Source organism: Electrophorus electricus, chromosome 1 (assembly GCF_041902795.1).
Source record: "Electrophorus electricus isolate QZ-2024a chromosome 1, ASM4190279v1, whole genome shotgun sequence".
NCBI classification, from domain to species: Eukaryota; Metazoa; Chordata; class Actinopteri; order Gymnotiformes; family Gymnotidae; genus Electrophorus; species Electrophorus electricus.
In genome coordinates, this window is record NC_137497.1 from 45,254,506 (window position 1) to 45,277,652 (window position 23,147).

Sequence of the window (23,147 nt, forward strand, 5' to 3'; positions counted from 1 at the left end):
CTTCAGAGGTGGGCTGTTCTCGCTCAAAGTTCAAAGTTCGCATGGTGTGGTCTGGAGCTGGCAGGCTCACGACATGGAACTGCTCTGTCTCACAGTGGCAAACTATTTCTCACTTTTTCTCACAGGCATGTGTCTCCTCATACAAATGTGTTCTGTGCTCAGACACCAGAATACTAGAGACATGAGCTCTGTTGTATGGAAACAGGAGTTACAGCTGCTGCAGGTCAGGCTGAATTCCAGCCAAGGTCAGGAGAGGGAGACACGCCGTGAGAGTGAGACACACCGTGAGAATGAGATGTCCTGCTTTCTCCTTCACAGTCAGAAAGTGGAAGTTTAATACAGGCAAGATAATGAATGGGACAATGAAGCGGGTGGAGGGTGTGTGGAGGGTGGGGGTGGAGGGTGTGTGGAGGGTATGTGGAGGGTGTGTGGAGGGTGGGGGTGGAGGGTGTGTGGAGGGTATGTGGTGGGTGGGGGTGGAGGGTCTCTGGTGGGTGGGTGGAGGGTGCGTGTAGGGTGGGGGTGGAGGGTCTCTGGTGGGTGGGTGGGTCTCTGTGTGGTCTGGTATTCTCTGCAGACACCACTGGTCCCTTTCGCTTATAAAGTCCAAATAAAAGCAATTAGTTAGTTAGGGTTTAGGGTTAGGTTTGGGTTTGGTTTAGGGGTTATGGATGGTTGGGGTTGGGGGTTAGGGTTAGTCAGGGGTTAGGGTTTTGGGTTAGGTTTAGGTGTTACAGTTTAAGGTTAGGTTTAGAGTTAGGCTTACGGGTTAAGGTTAGTTGGGGTTGGGGGTTAGAGGTAGGGTTTAGGGATTAGGGTTTGGTTTAGGGGTTAGGGGTTATGGTGAGTCCTGCGCTTGTAGCCTTGCTTGTTTCTGGCCCCTCCCTCCATCTCCTGCCAGACATCTATTGCCGCATGTAGCTGAGGTCAGTTTTACTATGAATCCATTTAGGATTTATAAGTTGCAAGATGGTTCTGGGTCAGTGTAAAAAAGATGTCTCTCAACCAGGAGCAGAAAGGCTAAAACCAAGTGTGAGGGGAGTGTTAAGGGAGTGTGAAGGGAGTGACTACCTGAGGTGTGAGGCGAGTGTGAGGGGAGTCTACAGGGCAGGAATTGACTGCAGTCTCGTGTTGGTGTTTATCTCCAGGGTTAATGACGGAGTTCCTGTGGGCATCTGTCTGATCTTAGTTTGTTGGCACTGCCTACAACACAGTTTATCATTACAGAGATGTATGAGAGAGACTGTGTGTGTGTGTGTGTGTGAACATGTGTGTGAACGTGTGTGAACTATAATTATGTAGTAAAGGGTGTTAATGCTGTGAGGATGTGTAAGAGGGCACAGGCATGGAGGAGGGGCCTGCAGCCTAGAGGAGGGGCCTGTGGCTTGGAGGAGGGGCCTGTGGCCTGGCTTGAGCCCACCCACCCAGAGCAGGGAGGGGAGTTGGAGGTAAGGTGAGGGAAAGACCTCAGCACATGGGGCTCTTTTGTAGGTCAGAGAACCAACTCTGCAGACACACACACAGTTAAACTGAATTAGAAAATTACAAATGACTCGATTACACATCTAAAGGAAGGAAGCCACACACGTTTCTGTTGCTTGTGGTGGAAAGAACAGCTCTAGGTCTGTCTGCCTGTCTGTCTGTCTATCATCTTTTGCTGCCTCTCCCTCCTTCATTCTCACTTTTCCCTCTATTTATCTTTTTCTTGCTTTCTCCCTCTCCCTCTTGCTCTGTTTATACATGTAGATACAAACTCAGTCATAAACTCAGAAAATACAGAGGCAAGTTGTAGTAGAACCAGAGAGTCTCTGTTGTGTCATGAGCGCAATACTGCCTACATTGGGGCTCCCTCTCTCTCTCTCCCTCTCTCCCTCTCTCTCTCTCTCAAGGTGCTCCCTCTCTCTCTCTCTCTCTCCCCCCCCCTCTCTCTCTCAAGGTGCTCCCTCTCTCTCCCTCTCTCTCTCTAACTTGTGCTCCCTCTATCCCCTCTCTCTCTCTCTCTCTCTCTCTCAAGGTGCTCCCTCTCTCTCTCTCTCAAGGTGCTCCCTCTCTCTCGCTCTCTCTCTCGTTTCGCAGGGCTCCTGTCTGCACATGCTCCACATTCTGGGAGTGTAGCATTTCACAGCAAGGCAGAGTGAGGGCCCCAGGCCCCACCCCCAGGCCCCACCCACTGCCCCACCCACAGCCCCCACCTCCCACTCCCAGAACCACTTTGTGGAATTCCTTCTCCAGAATGCAGAGAGCTTGTGCCTTGTTCTGCTGTTCAATGTTCTCCCGTGTTCTCCCTCCTACAGGTGCTGCTCTGGGGCAGATAAACGAGGCTGATGGTCATGGTTTTTTCCAGCAGGTTGTAGTTCTGGGTTTGCTGTGGGTCAGAGAGGAGGTCAGACACATTGCAGGCTTCCGTGTTCAGGTTCAGGTTTCCTCATTCAAGTAGCACAGGGTTGTTGATTTTTGATAATCCTTTATTCCCTCTTCTGACACGTGTGGTTTGTTGGTGTTACATTGAGCTCTGTTCTGTCTTCATTTGAATCAGTAAAAACAAACCCCCCAGACATGCGTGACACGTTAACAAAGCTCTCATTCTCAGCACCATGTCAAAACAACCTAGCGCTCTTTAACCGAGAGAGCACCCTTTAATGGAGGAAGCGTCGTTTAACGGAGGGAGGGCCCTATAATCGAGGGAGGGTGCATTAATCATTCCTGGATCGGCATGGCCCATTGCATCTGTAATAACCCGCCATGATCAGAAGAACGCCATGACTCAACCAGTAAGCATAAAAATGTGGATTAATATCTGGAGTAATGTTGTAATTATTGTAATGTTGCCATATAATGTTGCCAATGTTGCCATGTTTCCTGAACGGGAGGGTGCAGTGGGCACACACAAACGCTCTCTCCCTCTCCCCTCCATCTCTCCCCTCCATCTCTCCCACCATCTCTCCTTCTCTCTATTTCTCCCTTCCTCCCTCCCTCTCTCTCTCCCTCCCCCTCCCTCTCCCCCTCTCACACTTCCCCCCCTCTCTCTCTCTCTCTCACCCTCTCTCTCACACGTCCTCCCTTTCTCTCTCTCTCTCTTTCTCTCTCTCTCTCTCTCGCTCTATCTCTCTCTCTCTCTCTCTCTCCCTCTCTCTCTTTATTTATGTGGTATCCTGATACACATTTCATGGAAAGACGCTTTATTTATCAAGGACAGTTACCTCAGTGGAAACTTTCTGAGGACGTTTAGATATTTTCACATTTTTGGAGGCCATGGTAACGATGTATATTTGCACACTTTTGATATTGTGGTGAAAGGAAGACTTAGAAGAGAGCAGTTCATGAAAGTGTTTCATTTGGCAACCCGTGATGTGGTATAGGGCGTGCGTGACAGTCCGACGTCGTCTCTGTGCTGCTGACTTTATCCTGGTGAGGAAAAGTTCCATTTATCTTCTTGCATTTTTTCGTCCCTGAGTGCCCCTGTTGATGTGGATGCTGTACGTCAGAACGTGTATCCTATGCAAGCCCAAATAACTCAGGACAAACACACATTTAAGTCATAAGGAAACGTTTGCTGCAGCTGTAACTGTTTTTCTTGTTTTGTTTTCGTGGCTTGTTGTTTTAACACCCATGAAGCGTCCTTTCCTGTGCCTGGTCTTTGTTTATTAATCAAACAGCTGACTCCCGTGACACAGCACTCAACTCTTCCAGACATCTTCATCTGGTTTTTGTGCTTCCTTCAGTAACTGTGTCCATTAAATTAAACGGCTTCTTATCCAGACCTGCCTGGCAGTCCCCTCAGCCAGTCTGGACCAGCAAAGTCCAACTGAAACATGGAGAAGAGGCTCTGTCAGGTTTCATTAGATGGTTCTACATTTTAAAGCTGTTGTTTCGTTCTTTGCTCTAGCTGGTAACCCAGGTCTGCTGAAGTGTAATTTAAACAGCTTGGCTTGGTAGGTAGCTGAGAAACACTCTTCTCAGCTCAGCTGTGTGCAGGTGGTCTGTCCAGTCTCTGCTCCAGGAATAATCCCTCCTGAAGCCCAGGAGATGTGGAATGTGCTGAGCTCAGAATTCCATGATGTCTCGGCTTCGGAAGTCTCAGGCTGTCGTGGAGGTGTTCGTGGTGACTCAGTGCTCCGGAGTGAGACTGGAGCGAGACTGGGGTGAGACCAGTGAGGGATGCTGGTACTCTTATGTCTCCTGGTATATGGCAACACTGTCAAAGCCTCCAGCATGTCACAGTCGCTCTCTACTTGGGAGGCGGTTGGGGTCTCCCTGCCATGGGTGATGATGGATTATGGAAAATCATAAAACTCTCCAAGGTCACGTGTTTCCCACACTTGAATGCCAGGCACTCCAAAATGAGGGGTTGCACTACTCGAGGGGCTTAGTGTGGGGATTAGTGGGGCCTCGGTTTACGAGTGTGAGAGGAGACACGTGGTGAGAAAGGCAGGACTGGGAGAGTTGGTGTTACTGGTGGGACTGGTGGGACTGCAGCTGGGCACTGGTGCCACCCGACACCCTGCAGATAACAGAGTGAGTGTGGCAGGATGGCATGATTGGGGATCACTGCCTGCCCCCTGACCTTTAGCCTGTTACGTCACAGTGCATTCAATGTTGGGAGTAATGGTACAGGAACTTGTGTGTATTTCCTATGGTGTAGCGTCTTCCCATGAGAGTAGACAAGCTTTTAGTTTGCTTTAATAACTTTGTACTTAGCAAGTCTCATGCCTCTAAACACACACACACACACAGAGACCACCTGGTGCCACAGTGAGAGGCACTTTGAAGTCTGTGTTTGTTTAATGATATATTTTGAGGAATCCATAATTAATGAGGGAGCGTTGCCAGGTGACCCGCTCCCTGTCACTCAGAGATTATTCAAGCCCATCTCAAGCTTCTTCCAAAATCCCTCCTCCAGTTGCCTCCTCGCTGGATTAAAATAGTTCAATCCAGCGATTCACACCCTGTTATCAAACCCCCAGCTCCGTGTGATGTGGAAATCGGAGCTGTTTGGCGCGACATACGGTTCACTTCTCTACAAAGCAACATGTGCGATGACTGAGAGCTCTGTGCAGCTGTGGAGAATGGTCAACTAGTCTTGTTTGTTTCTTTGTCTTTAGATGAAACTGTTGCATCTCTTTGACAAGTGTGTGTGTGTGTGTGTGTGTGTGTGTGTGTGTGTGTGTGTGTGTGTGTGTGTCGTTTGTGTTTGTTCGTTCATTTGGTACTGGAGCCTTGCTGTTTCAGCCTTTTTTTACACCACAAGTGAGCTGAAGTTGGGATGTCTGTGCGTGCATGCGTGTGTGCGTGCTCCGAGTTCTCCAGGTTGGTGCTGGAGTCTTCATGCAGGATTGCTTTAGTCTGGAGCGGTGAGGCTGATTAGATACAAGCGTGGGTTTGGTGCGTGATGTTCACACCACAAGAAGAGCTTCCCAGATCCTCACGAGAGTGAAACTCAGAAGAAACGACCCCTGAAGGTCCTCTACCTGGGCTGTTTCCACACATGTCCCCTCATTACCTGTTACAATATCACAGACCTCCCACAGACATGGTTACGTCTCGTCAGGTTACGTCTCATTAAAGCTTTCACAGACATGGTTATGTCTCATCAAAGCTCCCACAGACATGGTTATAACTCATCAGCCTCTAGGGCGTGATATGGAGATCAGCATCAGTTCTGCTGTAAAGAGGAAACGAGGCAACCAAGATCCCTCTCGCCACTGGAGCTCTAAACCCTAAACCCTAACCCTAACTGGAGCTCTCCACCCTAAACCCTAACCCTGACTGGAGCTGTCCACCTTAAACCCTAACCCCAACCCTCCACTGGAGCTCTCCACCCTAAACCCTAACCCTCCACTGGAGCTCTCCACCCTAAACCCTTAACCCTAACCCTGACTGGAGCTGTCCACCTTAAACCCTAACCCCAACCCTCCACTGGAGCTCTCCACCCTAAACCCTAACCCTCCACTGGAGCTCTCCACCCTAAACCCTAGCCCTAACCCTAAACCAGGTTTGTGTTTTGCTCTGAGTTCAGTCGGTGTGTGTGTTGCTCTGAGGTTAATCTGTTTTGCATTGATGATGCTTCCTTCTTCACCTCTGAGTGCTGTTGGTCTGTTAGGAACATGAGAGTGCAATCTGGCTGATGCTCAGACCACTAGACTGGAGGCCCTGTTTGTTTTTTCATCTTCACAGTGTGTGGCACTGGATACTGGCGCACAGAGACATTCCTTGTCACTCTGCTGAGGTGTGTGATGTGTCATTAGTGAAAGGGTGTGTGTGCGCGAGTGTATGTATGTGTCTGCATGCATACGTGTGGCATTCTCTCCACAGTGATTAAGCCAAATGACCCAGCAAAGAAGGGCCAGAGTGAAATCACTTCAGTTGGCTCATTCCTACTCCACCCGAGTAATCGAAACCCAGAGACCCCTGCAGTCTGTCTGGAGCCTCAGAGCAACTCTCTACACATCTGGGTCGAGACCTCCTGACATCAGCGTGCTTCTGAATGTAGACTGTAATGTGTCACGGTGCTCAGGGAGTGTAACAGGGACATTCAGAGATTCTTGGCACAGCTGCAGATGCTTGCAGTGAGCAGGCTTGGTGGAGGCTGAGGACCCCCTGGGTTCATCCACAGTAGTGCATGAGGCAGTAGTGCATGAGGCAGTAGTGCATGAGGCAGTAGTGCATGTGCTGCCACATGAACTTCTTTTTGGCATGTAGAACTTTCTGGAGAGAATGTTCTAGATCTGTTCTGTCCATACACACTCATCATGTTTTCCTGTTTCTGCACTTCCTGGTATAGAGGATGTAGGACCCTGTTATGGTCATGACCATCAGACCACATGGGAACATTGCTGAGGGGGCTGGAAGTCTGGTGGTCTGGGGGTCTGTGGGCTCCATGGCGGCATGTGGTTTGATGTGTCATGCAGCAGTATCTGTGTGTTGCTGTCACCATTCCCACAGCTGTGTGGTTAAACATGGCTTCTTTATCTCGGGGAGCGTGGGGGGAGCAGAGCGTTACAAAATATGGCAGAATGATGGAAATGAAGCTTGTGGATTGTGGTGAGGGACACTGTTCTGTTCTCATTAATCTGAAAATTGCTCTCATTTTCTGTGCAGGGCACTCCTGACAGCTGGACGCTCACATAGGGGCCTTTCTGTCCTCCTCTGAACCCTGGTGACCTGTCTCGTCCTCCTCTGTCCTCCTCTGAACCCTGGTGACCTGTCTCTTCCTCTGAACCCTGGTGACCTGTCTCCTCCTCCTCTGTCCTCCTCTGAACCCTGGTGATCTGTCTCCTCCTCTGTCCTCCTCTGAACCCTGGTTATCTGTCTCCTCCTCCTCTGTCCTCCTCTGAACCCTGGTGACCTGTCTCCTCCTCCTCTGTCCTCCTCCACTGAGCTGGTTACTGGGTCGTTTACTCTAATCCCTAAAAACAATAAGTGGTGAGAGATGGTGCTTGCATGTGTGCTCTCTCTCCCTCTCTGTCTCTCTCTCTCTCCCTCTCTCTCCCTCTCTGTCTCTCTCTTCCTGCTTTCTTTCTCTCTCTCTCTACAGTTGGTCTGGAAGACATCATTTCTGTCTTCCTCTGTAATTCGCAGAGGTCTGTCAAAACAGATGCAGACATTAGATGAGGGAACACAGAAGACCAGGAGCCTAAACACTTTCAGCATCTTTAATTTATTGGCAGTTTGTAGGTCTTCATAATTTGAAGACATATTATATGTTTGGACTGATTATTGCCCAGGTACTCTTTCTTGGGGGCTCGGTTCTGTACATGGTCTGTGCTCCTCTGCCAGCGTCTGTGTCTTGACGATTCTTTTGGTAATAAAACCCAAGATTTTTTTTGTTAAATTGCGTATTTTCATTGTCTTTCTTATTTAGGGCAAAGGACTTCCATAAATCATCTCAGAAAGGGTTGAAAAGGTTGAACAGCAATGTGAATTGCAGATAGCTTTTCCCTCGGGTCCAGCGCACACACGTGTGTGTGTGTGTGTGTGTGTGTGTGTGTGTGTGTGTGTGTGTGTGTGTGTGTGTGCGCGTGCGTGTATGCTTTACATGCTCTGCAGTGTGTCTCCTCCTTTTTTCCCCCAGGCTAACATGGTCCAGTCATGTTTTAGAGCTCCCACCCCCCCAACCCTAGCGTTCTCCCGAGAACAAAACTCTGCTTGTTGTAGCTACTTTAAAACTCATGGGGTGATTTCTAGATAGTTTGGTTCTCCTGGAGCTCAGTAGCAGAGGAGTTCCTCCCCAGCCGTAGAATCCAGTTCTTCAGAGGGCTGCCTCATGCATAAACATGAGCCTTGTGAATAAACATTACCTTCTAATGCCTGCACATCAGGCTGGAGCCTTGCAACAGTAGAGGGTAACGCAAGCCTGCCTGCTGCCTTGCTTCTTCTGCCCCGGGGTGGACCAGGGGGCTTGGCCTGCCTGGACCCCAGCAGGAGCAGTTCCTCCTCAGAGGAGGGTGGCAGAGCGTGGCGGAAGGGGGAGGGGGTTGCAGACACCAGACCTGCTGCCTGGGACGCCATTTTCACAATAATGAGGGTAATTAAAACACAGCTGTAATTTCTCACCCTCTTTCCTTCCATGGCAGAAAATAGAGGAACTATTTAAGGAAAGTTTACTTAAATTACAGAGCTGAGCAGAAAGTGTGAGTGTCACTTGGAGAGCAGAGGCTGGAGTGTGTCACTAAAGGACCCAGGGACCCTAGGGTTAGGCTAACCCTAACACACACTACAGGACTTTAACCCAGTGCCCCTGAGCAGATCCGATTGCTTTTTCTTTTGTGTGTATCCAGACTTTGGAAATGGGGTGGGGGTGGGGGCATGTTCCGTTCCTCTGTGTGTGTGTGTGTGTGTGTGTGTGTGTGTGTGTGTGTGTGTGTGTGTGTGTGTGTGTGTGTGTGTGTCTGTCTGTGTCTGTACATGTATGATGCGAGGCACTTGTAGGTGATCTGTTGGATAGGGTTGATCCTTGTGGTTTCGGCAGTTACAGCGACAGCCGACAGAGTCATTAGTGGGGCCCACGCTCGCCTGTGTGTGTGAGACAGAGGGTGGGGGGACAGGGAGACGTGGATGTGTGGGTGCTGCCTCCACTAAAACAAGGCCATGTTTGTCCAGTGCTGCTGGAGCATCCAGGCCTGCTAGTAATCACACTGTCCAGCCTCACTAGCCGCACTGCTGCGCCAGACTGAGAGCAACAGCAACAACGTTTTCTCTTCCTGGTCCTGGATTTTAATCCATTTAACTCAGAGTGCATCAAAGGCAGAAACTGTGTGTTCTGTAAAGACCTGCGGTTTACGGTGGGTTTCTGTCTGCTCAGGAGATCTTATCTGCCAAAGAAGGACAAATTGGAATGCCCTCCCCTCCCTCCCTCCCTCCCTCCCTCCCTGCACCAATCATGGCCACTCTTTAGGGAGAGTGCCCTCCTCATCAGCTAAGAGAAGTCTAATCAGATCATGGGTGATTGTGGCTCTGGACTCGTTTAGGTTTCGTAGAGAGAAAAACCTCATGGTCACCATAGGCTGAGTGGGGCTGGCTTACTCACCCCACCCCCCCACCCAACACTCCCCCGTCCATGACGAGGGTTAATGTAGCGGAACACCTCCCTGCTCCCTGCTGGGCATCTGCCAGGGGTCACCACACCCAGGTCATCTGAGTGACAGCCAAACCCTGGGCTGTGATTGGCTAGGTTTGGACTGTTTCTACCATCAGTGGCCAATGAGAGAACTTCTCCTGGGACAGATGAGTGAATGCTGGCTCGCAAACACTCAAAGGGAGAGAACGCACTCTCTCTGTATGAGTCTCTGTGTGTGTGTGTGTGTGTGTGTGTGTGTGTGTGTGTGTGTGTGTGTGTACACACATCTGAGGAAACTAGTCTGACACCATTCTAGATGCTGTGCGGGTAGGATTTATAAGCACTGTGTTGAATGCTGATGTGTGATGTGTTTATCTGTTGGTGGTCACAGGGCTTCACTGGATTTATTTTAGTTAAATCACATCAAATCTGCTGGAAAGAAGAAAGAAGCAGGCAGAAGTCCAGAGAAACACTTTCACTTATGACATTTGTTCATTTTGCATGTTGAATTTGTCCTCATGGGTCTACATCTGTGGTCTCCTCTCCTCTGGTCTGTGGGTGTCCAGATATGATATTAAGCTTGAGAGATGTCAACAATTTATCAGGTGTGGGAGTGTTTACAGCCGTCTGGAATAGTCATTTATGTTCTGTTCCACCAGAAAAATATCTGTAGATCTGTTTTAATTTTACAAGCATCTAGATGTGTTTTAATTTTTAAAGGTCTGTCGTTCTGTTTAATATCCTCTAATTCTAAAACATGCTTTTTTTCATTGTTTTTATTTGACTGCCACTCTGTTAGTCTCCCTTCTTCAACTTTCACTTTTCCTTTCTCTGACTTTATTCTTAATTTTTCTGTTTTCTCTCTCTTTTTTTTTAATACAGTTCTGGGCTTCTCACCATATTCCCATTTTAAACACTCATGTTGTGACTTGTCTTTTTCCCGCAGACGTGACTGTGGAGAGCTACGCCGGCCTGAGAACAGCAGAGTGGACCCTCTCTCTGTCTCTCTCTCTCTCTCTCTCTCTCTCTCTCACTCCCTCTCTCTCTCTCTCTCTCTCTCTCTCTCTCTCTCTCTCTCTCTCTTTGCTCTAAGCATGAAGTTTGCATGTCTGCTCATGCTGCTGGTCTCTTGTGCCGTCTCGTCCCATGGTCTGCGAGGGCGTGTGCAACGCGACCGCCGCAACATTCGTCCCAACATCATTCTCATCATGACTGACGACCAAGACGTGGAGTTGGGTAAGTGGCTACGTCTTGTCCTCCCGCACACGACTGAGGTACGGCTGCAAAATATACTGTTTGTTAATCATCATCACAATATTGACCTTTGCCATAATAAAACTGCAGAAACCAGCAGTATGCAAATGAGACTCCTAACAAATCACAATTTTTAATTGTCGGTAGGTAATGCAGGCCATTGATTAATGATATTACACCAGTCAGTGTGTTGTGATATTTATTACCATATATTAAAATTGCTATATGTAGTAATATAATCGTGATGTGGTATTTCTGTCCATCGTGTTAAACCCAGCTCAGAGAGCTCTGAAGATCTGTTTATTAAATATGTTATCAAGAGAACTTGAGCATTAAAGAGCAGAGAGGAACCAAGGCCTTGGTTATGTGCTGGACAGTCCAGATATCCACGTGAGTCCAGTGCCTTGAGTCTCAGAATGAAGGCACCACGTCTGTAGCACTGAGTTACTTTACTTAGACACAGGAAGCATCCAAGTTAACGTGCAGAATCTCTAGTTGCTGCTCAATTGTGCTTTTTTTCATGTGAATTGTTCTTTTTTATTAAGTCAAGCCTGGAAAACCTGATGTCAGTGTTTGGATTTGAGGCCAGTGTTCTTGGACACAGTGTGTTAAGCCTGTGTGACTCAGCGTTGCACCGCTGTGTGTCGTCAGAGCTGATGTGGGTCAGATACAAGTGCAGAGTTGTGCTGTCGTCACCAGATCAGATTCCCTGCGACACACTAGAACCATCAGCGCTCAGCTTGCTCACATTGACCGTCTGACAGACGTTTACATTTGAATCTCCAGTGACTGGAAATCTCTGAGAGCTTTGAGGCTCTTAGTCATGCAACCACAGTCTCTTACTGCACCGCCACAAGGCATGTCTGCCCTGGCCCCGCCCACAGCCCCGCCCACACGGCCCGTCATACACTGTGAACTTCATGAACTCATTTAGTGCTGCAGAACTGAGCCGTTTTATTTAGTTTCGTTTTTTTTTTTCTTCTTGCTGTCTTGCTCTGTCCCACAGGCTCCCTGCAGGTCATGAACAAAACCCGCCGGATCATGGAGGGGGGGGGCACCTCCTTCACTAACGCCTTCGTCACCACGCCCATGTGCTGCCCGTCGCGCTCGTCCATGCTGACGGGGAAGTACGTGCACAACCACAACACCTACACCAACAACGAGAACTGCTCCTCTCTCTCCTGGCAGGTCCAGCACGAGCCGCGATCCTTCGCCGTGTATCTCAACAACACGGGATACAGGACAGGTAGTGGATACAGTCATTCTCTCTCTCTCTCACGCACGCACGCACGCATACCTCTCCCTCTCTCTCTCTCTCTCTCTCTCTCACGCAGGCACACCTCTCCCTCTCTCTCTCTCTCTCTCTCTCTCTCTCTCTCTCACGCACGCACGCACACCTCTCTCTCTCTCTCTCTCACACACGCACGCACGCACACCTCTCCCTCTCTCTCTCTCTCTCTCTCTCTCACACGCACGCACGCACGCATCATACATACACACATACATATGTACATACACGAACGCACACACACACACACACCTGCGTACACACATTCGCACAGATACATACATACATACATACATACATACACACACACACACACACACACACATCCAAATACATACATACATATACATACACACACTCGCACCCACATACATACATACATATACATGCACACACACACATACATACATACACGCACACACACACGCGCGCACACACACACATACATACACGCACACACACATACATACATACACAGACACACATACATACATACACACATACATACGTACATATGTACATACACGAACGCACACGCACATACATACATGCGTACACACACACACACACACACATACATACATATACATGCACACACATACATACATACATACGTACTTACATACATACACGCGCACACACACACATACATACACACGCACACATACATATATGCACACATACACATACACCTGCGTACACACATTCGCAAAGATACATACATACACACACACACACACACACACCCAAATACATACATACATATACATGCACACACACACATACATACACGCACACACACACGCGCACAGACACACATACATACATACATACATACATACATACACACACACACACACACACACACACATAAATGCAGTAAATGTAAATATACAATACATACATACCTGTGTGTGTGTGTGTGTGTGTGTGTGTGTGTGTGTGCGTGTGTGTGTGTGTGCGCGCGCGATGCAGCCAGATCTTACCTGTTGATCTATCAGTTTTTATCTTTTTGAGCAGATTAATGGGAGATTACTGGGAGATCACTGGGAGATTAATCTGTTTTACACATGTACACTGACGTGTTTTTAAATCAGATTCATTCATGTTGGGTTATTTTGGATTAAGGATTTTACTTTAAAAAATCTGATGCTGTTTGGTGGGTCCTGGGATTCTTCATCCCAGTTTGGTATTAATGTAAACAAACTGATCTCAGAACAGCAGTGTTGTTGATGTTGATGTTTGGGTTCCTTGGCAGCATTCTTCGGGAAGTACCTCAATGAATACAATGGCAGCTACATACCCCCTGGCTGGCGGGAGTGGGTGGGGCTCATCAAAAATTCCCGTTTCTATAATTACACGGTGTGTCGGAATGGTTACAAGGAAAAGCACGGAGCAGACTATGCCAAGGTATGTTCCACTGCTCGAAATTCCCAACCACCTCTTCACCAGAAGGTTCGTCCAAACCGGATTAAGGCACACAGCCTGCACGCGGTCCTTTATCGCATCTACTGGCTATTATTTCTGTCACTACATGTGATGGGCGAAAAATGCAAATAAAAGAATGAATGAAGAAATTAAGTATTTATGTATGCATGTATTTATTTATTTATTTGAGTATGAGAGGCATACCACTCTGATGTATGTTGACGTCCTTTGAAGCCGTGCAGGTTCCAGTGGGTGTGTCATTTGAGGAGGTGTGTGAGTTGGGTGGTTTTTCTGTGCTCGTCTGCTGACTGGCTGAATAACGTATTGGTCTGGTGCTCAGATGGCAGTGAAGTTGTTAAGTTGCCTACAGGCAGTGACTCCGGAGATGCCAACGAGGTGTGCTGGGCCTCAGTGGTTCCGTGGGAAAGCTTGGAGTGGTTTAATCCCCTCCAGCGCAACTGTCCTGACATGGCGGCATCTCATACCACGCCTCCATCAGTGGTCCACAATGTTTACACCCTTAGACAAACCTTGCTGGCCATCCAAACAGTAGTTTCTCATGAATTTTGTTATCCGGGTGAACTTTTTAAAAACGTTTTTCTTACATCTCACTCTCAGACTGTGACTTTGCTGAGGTAAACCGTATGTATGCATGATTCCTGCCTGTTGAAGTGTGTTCTTACTGTTTGAAATGACCGCATGAGTCATGTCCGTTCTGAAACAAACTGAAGTCTGATGCGTTCATACAGTCTGATGAATCTGAAGGCATCAGAGTTCCTGTGTGTCATTGAATGGAATTCTCTAAATTGAAGAAACTCGCTCACTAAAAACCCTGAGCAGAGAGAAGACAGATTAGGGTTATAGGGTTGGGGGTTAGGGTTAGGATTATAGGATTAGGGTTACAGGGTTAGGGTTACAGGGTTAGGATTATAGGGTTAGGGGTTAGGGTTATAGGGTTAGTGGTTAGGGTTAGGGTTGGCAGTTAGGGTTAGGATTATAGGTTTAGAGGTTAGGGTTATAGGGTTAGGGGTTAGGGTTAGGGGTGGCAGTTAGGGTTAGGATTATAGGGTTAGGGTTATAGGGTTAGGGGTTAGGATTATATGGTTAGGGTTATAGGGTTAGGGGTTAGGGTTAGGGTTGGCAGTTAGGATTGGGATTATAGGTTTAGGGGTTTGGGTTATAGGGTTTAGGGTTAGGGTTGGCAGTGAGGGTTAGGATTATAGGTTTAGGGGTTAGGGTTATAGGGTTAGGGTTGTAGGATTACAGGGTTAGGGGTTAGGGTTATAGGGTTAGGGGTTTGGGTTAGGATTATAGAGTTAGGGTTATAGGGTTAGTGGTTAGGGTTCGGGTTGGCAGTTATGGTTAGGGTTAGGGGTTAGGGTTAGGGGTTTGGGTTACTGTTATAGGGTTAGGGGTTTGGGTTAGGGGTTTGGGTTACTGTTATAGGGTTAGGGGTTTGGGTTAGGGTTGGTGGTTAAGAGTTGGGGTTAGGGGTTAGGGTATAAGCACATGGGGCTCTTTTGTAGGTCAGAGAACCAACTCTGCAGACACACACACAGTTAAACTGAATTAGAAAATTACAAATGACTCGATTACACATCTAAAGGAAGGAAGCCACACACGTTTCTGTTGCTTGTGGTGGAAAGAACAGCTCTAGGTCTGTCTGCCTGTCTGTCTGTCTATCATCTTTTGCTGCCTCTCCCTCCTTCATTCTCACTTTTCCCTCTATTTATCTTTTTCTTGCTTTCTCCCTCTCCCTCTTGCTCTGTTTATACATGTAGATACAAACTCAGTCATAAACTCAGAAAATACAGAGGCAAGTTGTAGTAGAACCAGAGAGTCTCTGTTGTGTCATGAGCGCAATACTGCCTACATTGGGGCTCCCTCTCTCTCTCTCCCTCTCTCCCTCTCTCTCTCTCTCAAGGTGCTCCCTCTCTCTCTCTCTCTCTCCCCCCCCCTCTCTCTCTCAAGGTGCTCCCTCTCTCTCCCTCTCTCTCTCTAACTTGTGCTCCCTCTATCCCCTCTCTCTCTCTCTCTCTCTCTCTCAAGGTGCTCCCTCTCTCTCTCTCTCAAGGTGCTCCCTCTCTCTCGCTCTCTCTCTCGTTTCGCAGGGCTCCTGTCTGCACATGCTCCACATTCTGGGAGTGTAGCATTTCACAGCAAGGCAGAGTGAGGGCCCCAGGCCCCACCCCCAGGCCCCACCCACTGCCCCACCCACAGCCCCCACCTCCCACTCCCAGAACCACTTTGTGGAATTCCTTCTCCAGAATGCAGAGAGCTTGTGCCTTGTTCTGCTGTTCAATGTTCTCCCGTGTTCTCCCTCCTACAGGTGCTGCTCTGGGGCAGATAAACGAGGCTGATGGTCATGGTTTTTTCCAGCAGGTTGTAGTTCTGGGTTTGCTGTGGGTCAGAGAGGAGGTCAGACACATTGCAGGCTTCCGTGTTCAGGTTCAGGTTTCCTCATTCAAGTAGCACAGGGTTGTTGATTTTTGATAATCCTTTATTCCCTCTTCTGACACGTGTGGTTTGTTGGTGTTACATTGAGCTCTGTTCTGTCTTCATTTGAATCAGTAAAAACAAACCCCCCAGACATGCGTGACACGTTAACAAAGCTCTCATTCTCAGCACCATGTCAAAACAACCTAGCGCTCTTTAACCGAGAGAGCACCCTTTAATGGAGGAAGCGTCGTTTAACGGAGGGAGGGCCCTATAATCGAGGGAGGGTGCATTAATCATTCCTGGATCGGCATGGCCCATTGCATCTGTAATAACCCGCCATGATCAGAAGAACGCCATGACTCAACCAGTAAGCATAAAAATGTGGATTAATATCTGGAGTAATGTTGTAATTATTGTAATGTTGCCATATAATGTTGCCAATGTTGCCATGTTTCCTGAACGGGAGGGTGCAGTGGGCACACACAAACGCTCTCTCCCTCTCCCCTCCATCTCTCCCCTCCATCTCTCCCACCATCTCTCCTTCTCTCTATTTCTCCCTTCCTCCCTCCCTCTCTCTCTCCCTCCCCCTCCCTCTCCCCCTCTCACACTTCCCCCCCTCTCTCTCTCTCTCTCACCCTCTCTCTCACACGTCCTCCCTTTCTCTCTCTCTCTCTTTCTCTCTCTCTCTCTCTCGCTCTATCTCTCTCTCTCTCTCTCTCTCCCTCTCTCTCTTTATTTATGTGGTATCCTGATACACATTTCATGGAAAGACGCTTTATTTATCAAGGACAGTTACCTCAGTGGAAACTTTCTGAGGACGTTTAGATATTTTCACATTTTTGGAGGCCATGGTAACGATGTATATTTGCACACTTTTGATATTGTGGTGAAAGGAAGACTTAGAAGAGAGCAGTTCATGAAAGTGTTTCATTTGGCAACCCGTGATGTGGTATAGGGCGTGCGTGACAGTCCGACGTCGTCTCTGTGCTGCTGACTTTATCCTGGTGAGGAAAAGTTCCATTTATCTTCTTGCATTTTTTCGTCCCTGAGTGCCCCTGTTGATGTGGATGCTGTACGTCAGAACGTGTATCCTATGCAAGCCCAAATAACTCAGGACAAACACACATTTAAGTCATAAGGAAACGTTTGCTGCAGCTGTAACTGTTTTTCTTGTTTTGTTTTCGTGGCTTGTTGTTTTAACACCCATGAAGCGTCCTTTCCTGTGCCTGGTCTTTGTTTATTAATCAAACAGCTGACTCCCGTGACACAGCACTCAACTCTTCCAGACATCTTCATCTGGTTTTTGTGCTTCCTTCAGTAACTGTGTCCATTAAATTAAACGGCTTCTTATCCAGACCTGCCTGGCAGTCCCCTCAGCCAGTCTGGACCAGCAAAGTCCAACTGAAACATGGAGAAGAGGCTCTGTCAGGTTTCATTAGATGGTTCTACATTTTAAAGCTGTTGTTTCGTTCTTTGCTCTAGCTGGTAACCCAGGTCTGCTGAAGTGTAATTTAAACAGCTTGGCTTGGTAGGTAGCTGAGAAACACTCTTCTCAGCTCAGCTGTGTGCAGGTGGTCTGTCCAGTCTCTGCTCCAGGAATAATCCCTCCTGAAGCCCAGGAGATGTGGAATGTGCTGAGCTCAGAATTCCATGATGTCTCGGCTTCGGAAGTCTCAGGCTGTCGTGGAGGTGTTCGTGGTGACTCAGTGCTCCGGAGTGAGACTGGAGCGAGACTGGGGTGAGACCAGTGAGGGATGCTGGTACTCTTATGTCTCCTGGTATATGGCAACACTGTCAAAGCCTCCAGCATGTCACAGTCGCTCTCTACTTGGGAGGCGGTTGGGGTCTCCCTGCCATGGGTGATGATGGATTATGGAAAATCATAAAACTCTCCAAGGTCACGTGTTTCCCACACTTGAATGCCAGGCACTCCAAAATGAGGGGTTGCACTACTCGAGGGGCTTAGTGTGGGGATTAGTGGGGCCTCGGTTTACGAGTGTGAGAGGAGACACGTGGTGAGAAAGGCAGGACTGGGAGAGTTGGTGTTACTGGTGGGACTGGTGGGACTGCAGCTGGGCACTGGTGCCACCCGACACCCTGCAGATAACAGAGTGAGTGTGGCAGGATGGCATGATTGGGGATCACTGCCTGCCCCCTGACCTTTAGCCTGTTACGTCACAGTGCATTCAATGTTGGGAGTAATGGTACAGGAACTTGTGTGTATTTCCTATGGTGTAGCGTCTTCCCATGAGAGTAGACAAGCTTTTAGTTTGCTTTAATAACTTTGTACTTAGCAAGTCTCATGCCTCTAAACACACACACACACACAGAGACCACCTGGTGCCACAGTGAGAGGCACTTTGAAGTCTGTGTTTGTTTAATGATATATTTTGAGGAATCCATAATTAATGAGGGAGCGTTGCCAGGTGACCCGCTCCCTGTCACTCAGAGATTATTCAAGCCCATCTCAAGCTTCTTCCAAAATCCCTCCTCCAGTTGCCTCCTCGCTGGATTAAAATAGTTCAATCCAGCGATTCACACCCTGTTATCAAACCCCCAGCTCCGTGTGATGTGGAAATCGGAGCTGTTTGGCGCGACATACGGTTCACTTCTCTACAAAGCAACATGTGCGATGACTGAGAGCTCTGTGCAGCTGTGGAGAATGGTCAACTAGTCTTGTTTGTTTCTTTGTCTTTAGATGAAACTGTTGCATCTCTTTGACAAGTGTGTGTGTGTGTGTGTGTGTGTGTGTGTGTGTGTGTGTGTGTGTGTGTGTGTCGTTTGTGTTTGTTCGTTCATTTGGTACTGGAGCCTTGCTGTTTCAGCCTTTTTTTACACCACAAGTGAGCTGAAGTTGGGATGTCTGTGCGTGCATGCGTGTGTGCGTGCTCCGAGTTCTCCAGGTTGGTGCTGGAGTCTTCATGCAGGATTGCTTTAGTCTGGAGCGGTGAGGCTGATTAGATACAAGCGTGGGTTTGGTGCGTGATGTTCACACCACAAGAAGAGCTTCCCAGATCCTCACGAGAGTGAAACTCAGAAGAAACGACCCCTGAAGGTCCTCTACCTGGGCTGTTTCCACACATGTCCCCTCATTACCTGTTACAATATCACAGACCTCCCACAGACATGGTTACGTCTCGTCAGGTTACGTCTCATTAAAGCTTTCACAGACATGGTTATGTCTCATCAAAGCTCCCACAGACATGGTTATAACTCATCAGCCTCTAGGGCGTGATATGGAGATCAGCATCAGTTCTGCTGTAAAGAGGAAACGAGGCAACCAAGATCCCTCTCGCCACTGGAGCTCTAAACCCTAAACCCTAACCCTAACTGGAGCTCTCCACCCTAAACCCTAACCCTGACTGGAGCTGTCCACCTTAAACCCTAACCCCAACCCTCCACTGGAGCTCTCCACCCTAAACCCTAACCCTCCACTGGAGCTCTCCACCCTAAACCCTTAACCCTAACCCTGACTGGAGCTGTCCACCTTAAACCCTAACCCCAACCCTCCACTGGAGCTCTCCACCCTAAACCCTAACCCTCCACTGGAGCTCTCCACCCTAAACCCTAGCCCTAACCCTAAACCAGGTTTGTGTTTTGCTCTGAGTTCAGTCGGTGTGTGTGTTGCTCTGAGGTTAATCTGTTTTGCATTGATGATGCTTCCTTCTTCACCTCTGAGTGCTGTTGGTCTGTTAGGAACATGAGAGTGCAATCTGGCTGATGCTCAGACCACTAGACTGGAGGCCCTGTTTGTTTTTTCATCTTCACAGTGTGTGGCACTGGATACTGGCGCACAGAGACATTCCTTGTCACTCTGCTGAGGTGTGTGATGTGTCATTAGTGAAAGGGTGTGTGTGCGCGAGTGTATGTATGTGTCTGCATGCATACGTGTGGCATTCTCTCCACAGTGATTAAGCCAAATGACCCAGCAAAGAAGGGCCAGAGTGAAATCACTTCAGTTGGCTCATTCCTACTCCACCCGAGTAATCGAAACCCAGAGACCCCTGCAGTCTGTCTGGAGCCTCAGAGCAACTCTCTACACATCTGGGTCGAGACCTCCTGACATCAGCGTGCTTCTGAATGTAGACTGTAATGTGTCACGGTGCTCAGGGAGTGTAACAGGGACATTCAGAGATTCTTGGCACAGCTGCAGATGCTTGCAGTGAGCAGGCTTGGTGGAGGCTGAGGACCCCCTGGGTTCATCCACAGTAGTGCATGAGGCAGTAGTGCATGAGGCAGTAGTGCATGAGGCAGTAGTGCATGTGCTGCCACATGAACTTCTTTTTGGCATGTAGAACTTTCTGGAGAGAATGTTCTAGATCTGTTCTGTCCATACACACTCATCATGTTTTCCTGTTTCTGCACTTCCTGGTATAGAGGATGTAGGACCCTGTTATGGTCATGACCATCAGACCACATGGGAACATTGCTGAGGGGGCTGGAAGTCTGGTGGTCTGGGGGTCTGTGGGCTCCATGGCGGCATGTGGTTTGATGTGTCATGCAGCAGTATCTGTGTGTTGCTGTCACCATTCCCACAGCTGTGTGGTTAAACATGGCTTCTTTATCTCGGGGAGCGTGGGGGGAGCAGAGCGTTACAAAATATGGCAGAATGATGGAAATGAAGCTTGTGGATTGTGGTGAGGGACACTGTTCTGTTCTCATTAATCTGAAAATTGCTCTCATTTTCTGTGCAGGGCACTCCTGACAGCTGGACGCTCACATAGGGGCCTTTCTGTCCTCCTCTGAACCCTGGTGACCTGTCTCGTCCTCCTCTGTCCTCCTCTGAACCCTGGTGACCTGTCTCTTCCTCTGAACCCTGGTGACCTGTCTCCTCCTCCTCTGTCCTCCTCTGAACCCTGGTGATCTGTCTCCTCCTCTGTCCTCCTCTGAACCCTGGTTATCTGTCTCCTCCTCCTCTGTCCTCCTCTGAACCCTGGTGACCTGTCTCCTCCTCCTCTGTCCTCCTCCACTGAGCTGGTTACTGGGTCGTTTACTCTAATCCCTAAAAACAATAAGTGGTGAGAGATGGTGCTTGCATGTGTGCTCTCTCTCCCTCTCTGTCTCTCTCTCTCTCCCTCTCTCTCCCTCTCTGTCTCTCTCTTCCTGCTTTCTTTCTCTCTCTCTCTACAGTTGGTCTGGAAGACATCATTTCTGTCTTCCTCTGTAATTCGCAGAGGTCTGTCAAAACAGATGCAGACATTAGATGAGGGAACACAGAAGACCAGGAGCCTAAACACTTTCAGCATCTTTAATTTATTGGCAGTTTGTAGGTCTTCATAATTTGAAGACATATTATATGTTTGGACTGATTATTGCCCAGGTACTCTTTCTTGGGGGCTCGGTTCTGTACATGGTCTGTGCTCCTCTGCCAGCGTCTGTGTCTTGACGATTCTTTTGGTAATAAAACCCAAGATTTTTTTTGTTAAATTGCGTATTTTCATTGTCTTTCTTATTTAGGGCAAAGGACTTCCATAAATCATCTCAGAAAGGGTTGAAAAGGTTGAACAGCAATGTGAATTGCAGATAGCTTTTCCCTCGGGTCCAGCGCACACACGTGTGTGTGTGTGTGTGTGTGTGTGTGTGTGTGTGTGTGTGTGTGTGTGTGTGTGTGCGCGTGCGTGTATGCTTTACATGCTCTGCAGTGTGTCTCCTCCTTTTTTCCCCCAGGCTAACATGGTCCAGTCATGTTTTAGAGCTCCCACCCCCCCAACCCTAGCGTTCTCCCGAGAACAAAACTCTGCTTGTTGTAGCTACTTTAAAACTCATGGGGTGATTTCTAGATAGTTTGGTTCTCCTGGAGCTCAGTAGCAGAGGAGTTCCTCCCCAGCCGTAGAATCCAGTTCTTCAGAGGGCTGCCTCATGCATAAACATGAGCCTTGTGAATAAACATTACCTTCTAATGCCTGCACATCAGGCTGGAGCCTTGCAACAGTAGAGGGTAACGCAAGCCTGCCTGCTGCCTTGCTTCTTCTGCCCCGGGGTGGACCAGGGGGCTTGGCCTGCCTGGACCCCAGCAGGAGCAGTTCCTCCTCAGAGGAGGGTGGCAGAGCGTGGCGGAAGGGGGAGGGGGTTGCAGACACCAGACCTGCTGCCTGGGACGCCATTTTCACAATAATGAGGGTAATTAAAACACAGCTGTAATTTCTCACCCTCTTTCCTTCCATGGCAGAAAATAGAGGAACTATTTAAGGAAAGTTTACTTAAATTACAGAGCTGAGCAGAAAGTGTGAGTGTCACTTGGAGAGCAGAGGCTGGAGTGTGTCACTAAAGGACCCAGGGACCCTAGGGTTAGGCTAACCCTAACACACACTACAGGACTTTAACCCAGTGCCCCTGAGCAGATCCGATTGCTTTTTCTTTTGTGTGTATCCAGACTTTGGAAATGGGGTGGGGGTGGGGGCATGTTCCGTTCCTCTGTGTGTGTGTGTGTGTGTGTGTGTGTGTGTGTGTGTGTGTGTGTGTGTGTGTGTGTGTGTGTGTGTGTCTGTCTGTGTCTGTACATGTATGATGCGAGGCACTTGTAGGTGATCTGTTGGATAGGGTTGATCCTTGTGGTTTCGGCAGTTACAGCGACAGCCGACAGAGTCATTAGTGGGGCCCACGCTCGCCTGTGTGTGTGAGACAGAGGGTGGGGGGACAGGGAGACGTGGATGTGTGGGTGCTGCCTCCACTAAAACAAGGCCATGTTTGTCCAGTGCTGCTGGAGCATCCAGGCCTGCTAGTAATCACACTGTCCAGCCTCACTAGCCGCACTGCTGCGCCAGACTGAGAGCAACAGCAACAACGTTTTCTCTTCCTGGTCCTGGATTTTAATCCATTTAACTCAGAGTGCATCAAAGGCAGAAACTGTGTGTTCTGTAAAGACCTGCGGTTTACGGTGGGTTTCTGTCTGCTCAGGAGATCTTATCTGCCAAAGAAGGACAAATTGGAATGCCCTCCCCTCCCTCCCTCCCTCCCTCCCTCCCTGCACCAATCATGGCCACTCTTTAGGGAGAGTGCCCTCCTCATCAGCTAAGAGAAGTCTAATCAGATCATGGGTGATTGTGGCTCTGGACTCGTTTAGGTTTCGTAGAGAGAAAAACCTCATGGTCACCATAGGCTGAGTGGGGCTGGCTTACTCACCCCACCCCCCCACCCAACACTCCCCCGTCCATGACGAGGGTTAATGTAGCGGAACACCTC

The 23,147-nt window shown here is 48.7% G+C and overlaps 1 protein-coding gene across 2 annotated transcripts in view; it reads left to right on the forward strand.

Annotated features, from left to right (window-relative positions):
- The window catches only part of LOC145650275 (extracellular sulfatase Sulf-1-like), a 15,779-nt gene extending 1,585 nt beyond the window's left edge, over positions 1–14,194 (forward strand). The window contains exons 2-5 of one of the 2 annotated variants that reach the window (XM_081695596.1): positions 7,099–7,223; positions 10,503–10,792; positions 11,817–12,056; positions 13,357–14,194. In XM_081695596.1, coding sequence (XP_081551722.1) covers positions 10,651–10,792; positions 11,817–12,056; positions 13,357–13,658 — 684 coding nt within the window. In that variant the 5' untranslated portion in view covers positions 7,099–7,223; positions 10,503–10,650 and the 3' untranslated portion in view covers positions 13,659–14,194. The remainder of the gene's footprint in view (positions 1–7,098; positions 7,224–10,502; positions 10,793–11,816; positions 12,057–13,356) is intronic. The other variant, XM_081695591.1, reaches the window with a different exon arrangement.
- Positions 14,195–23,147: the final 8,953 nt, after the last annotated feature.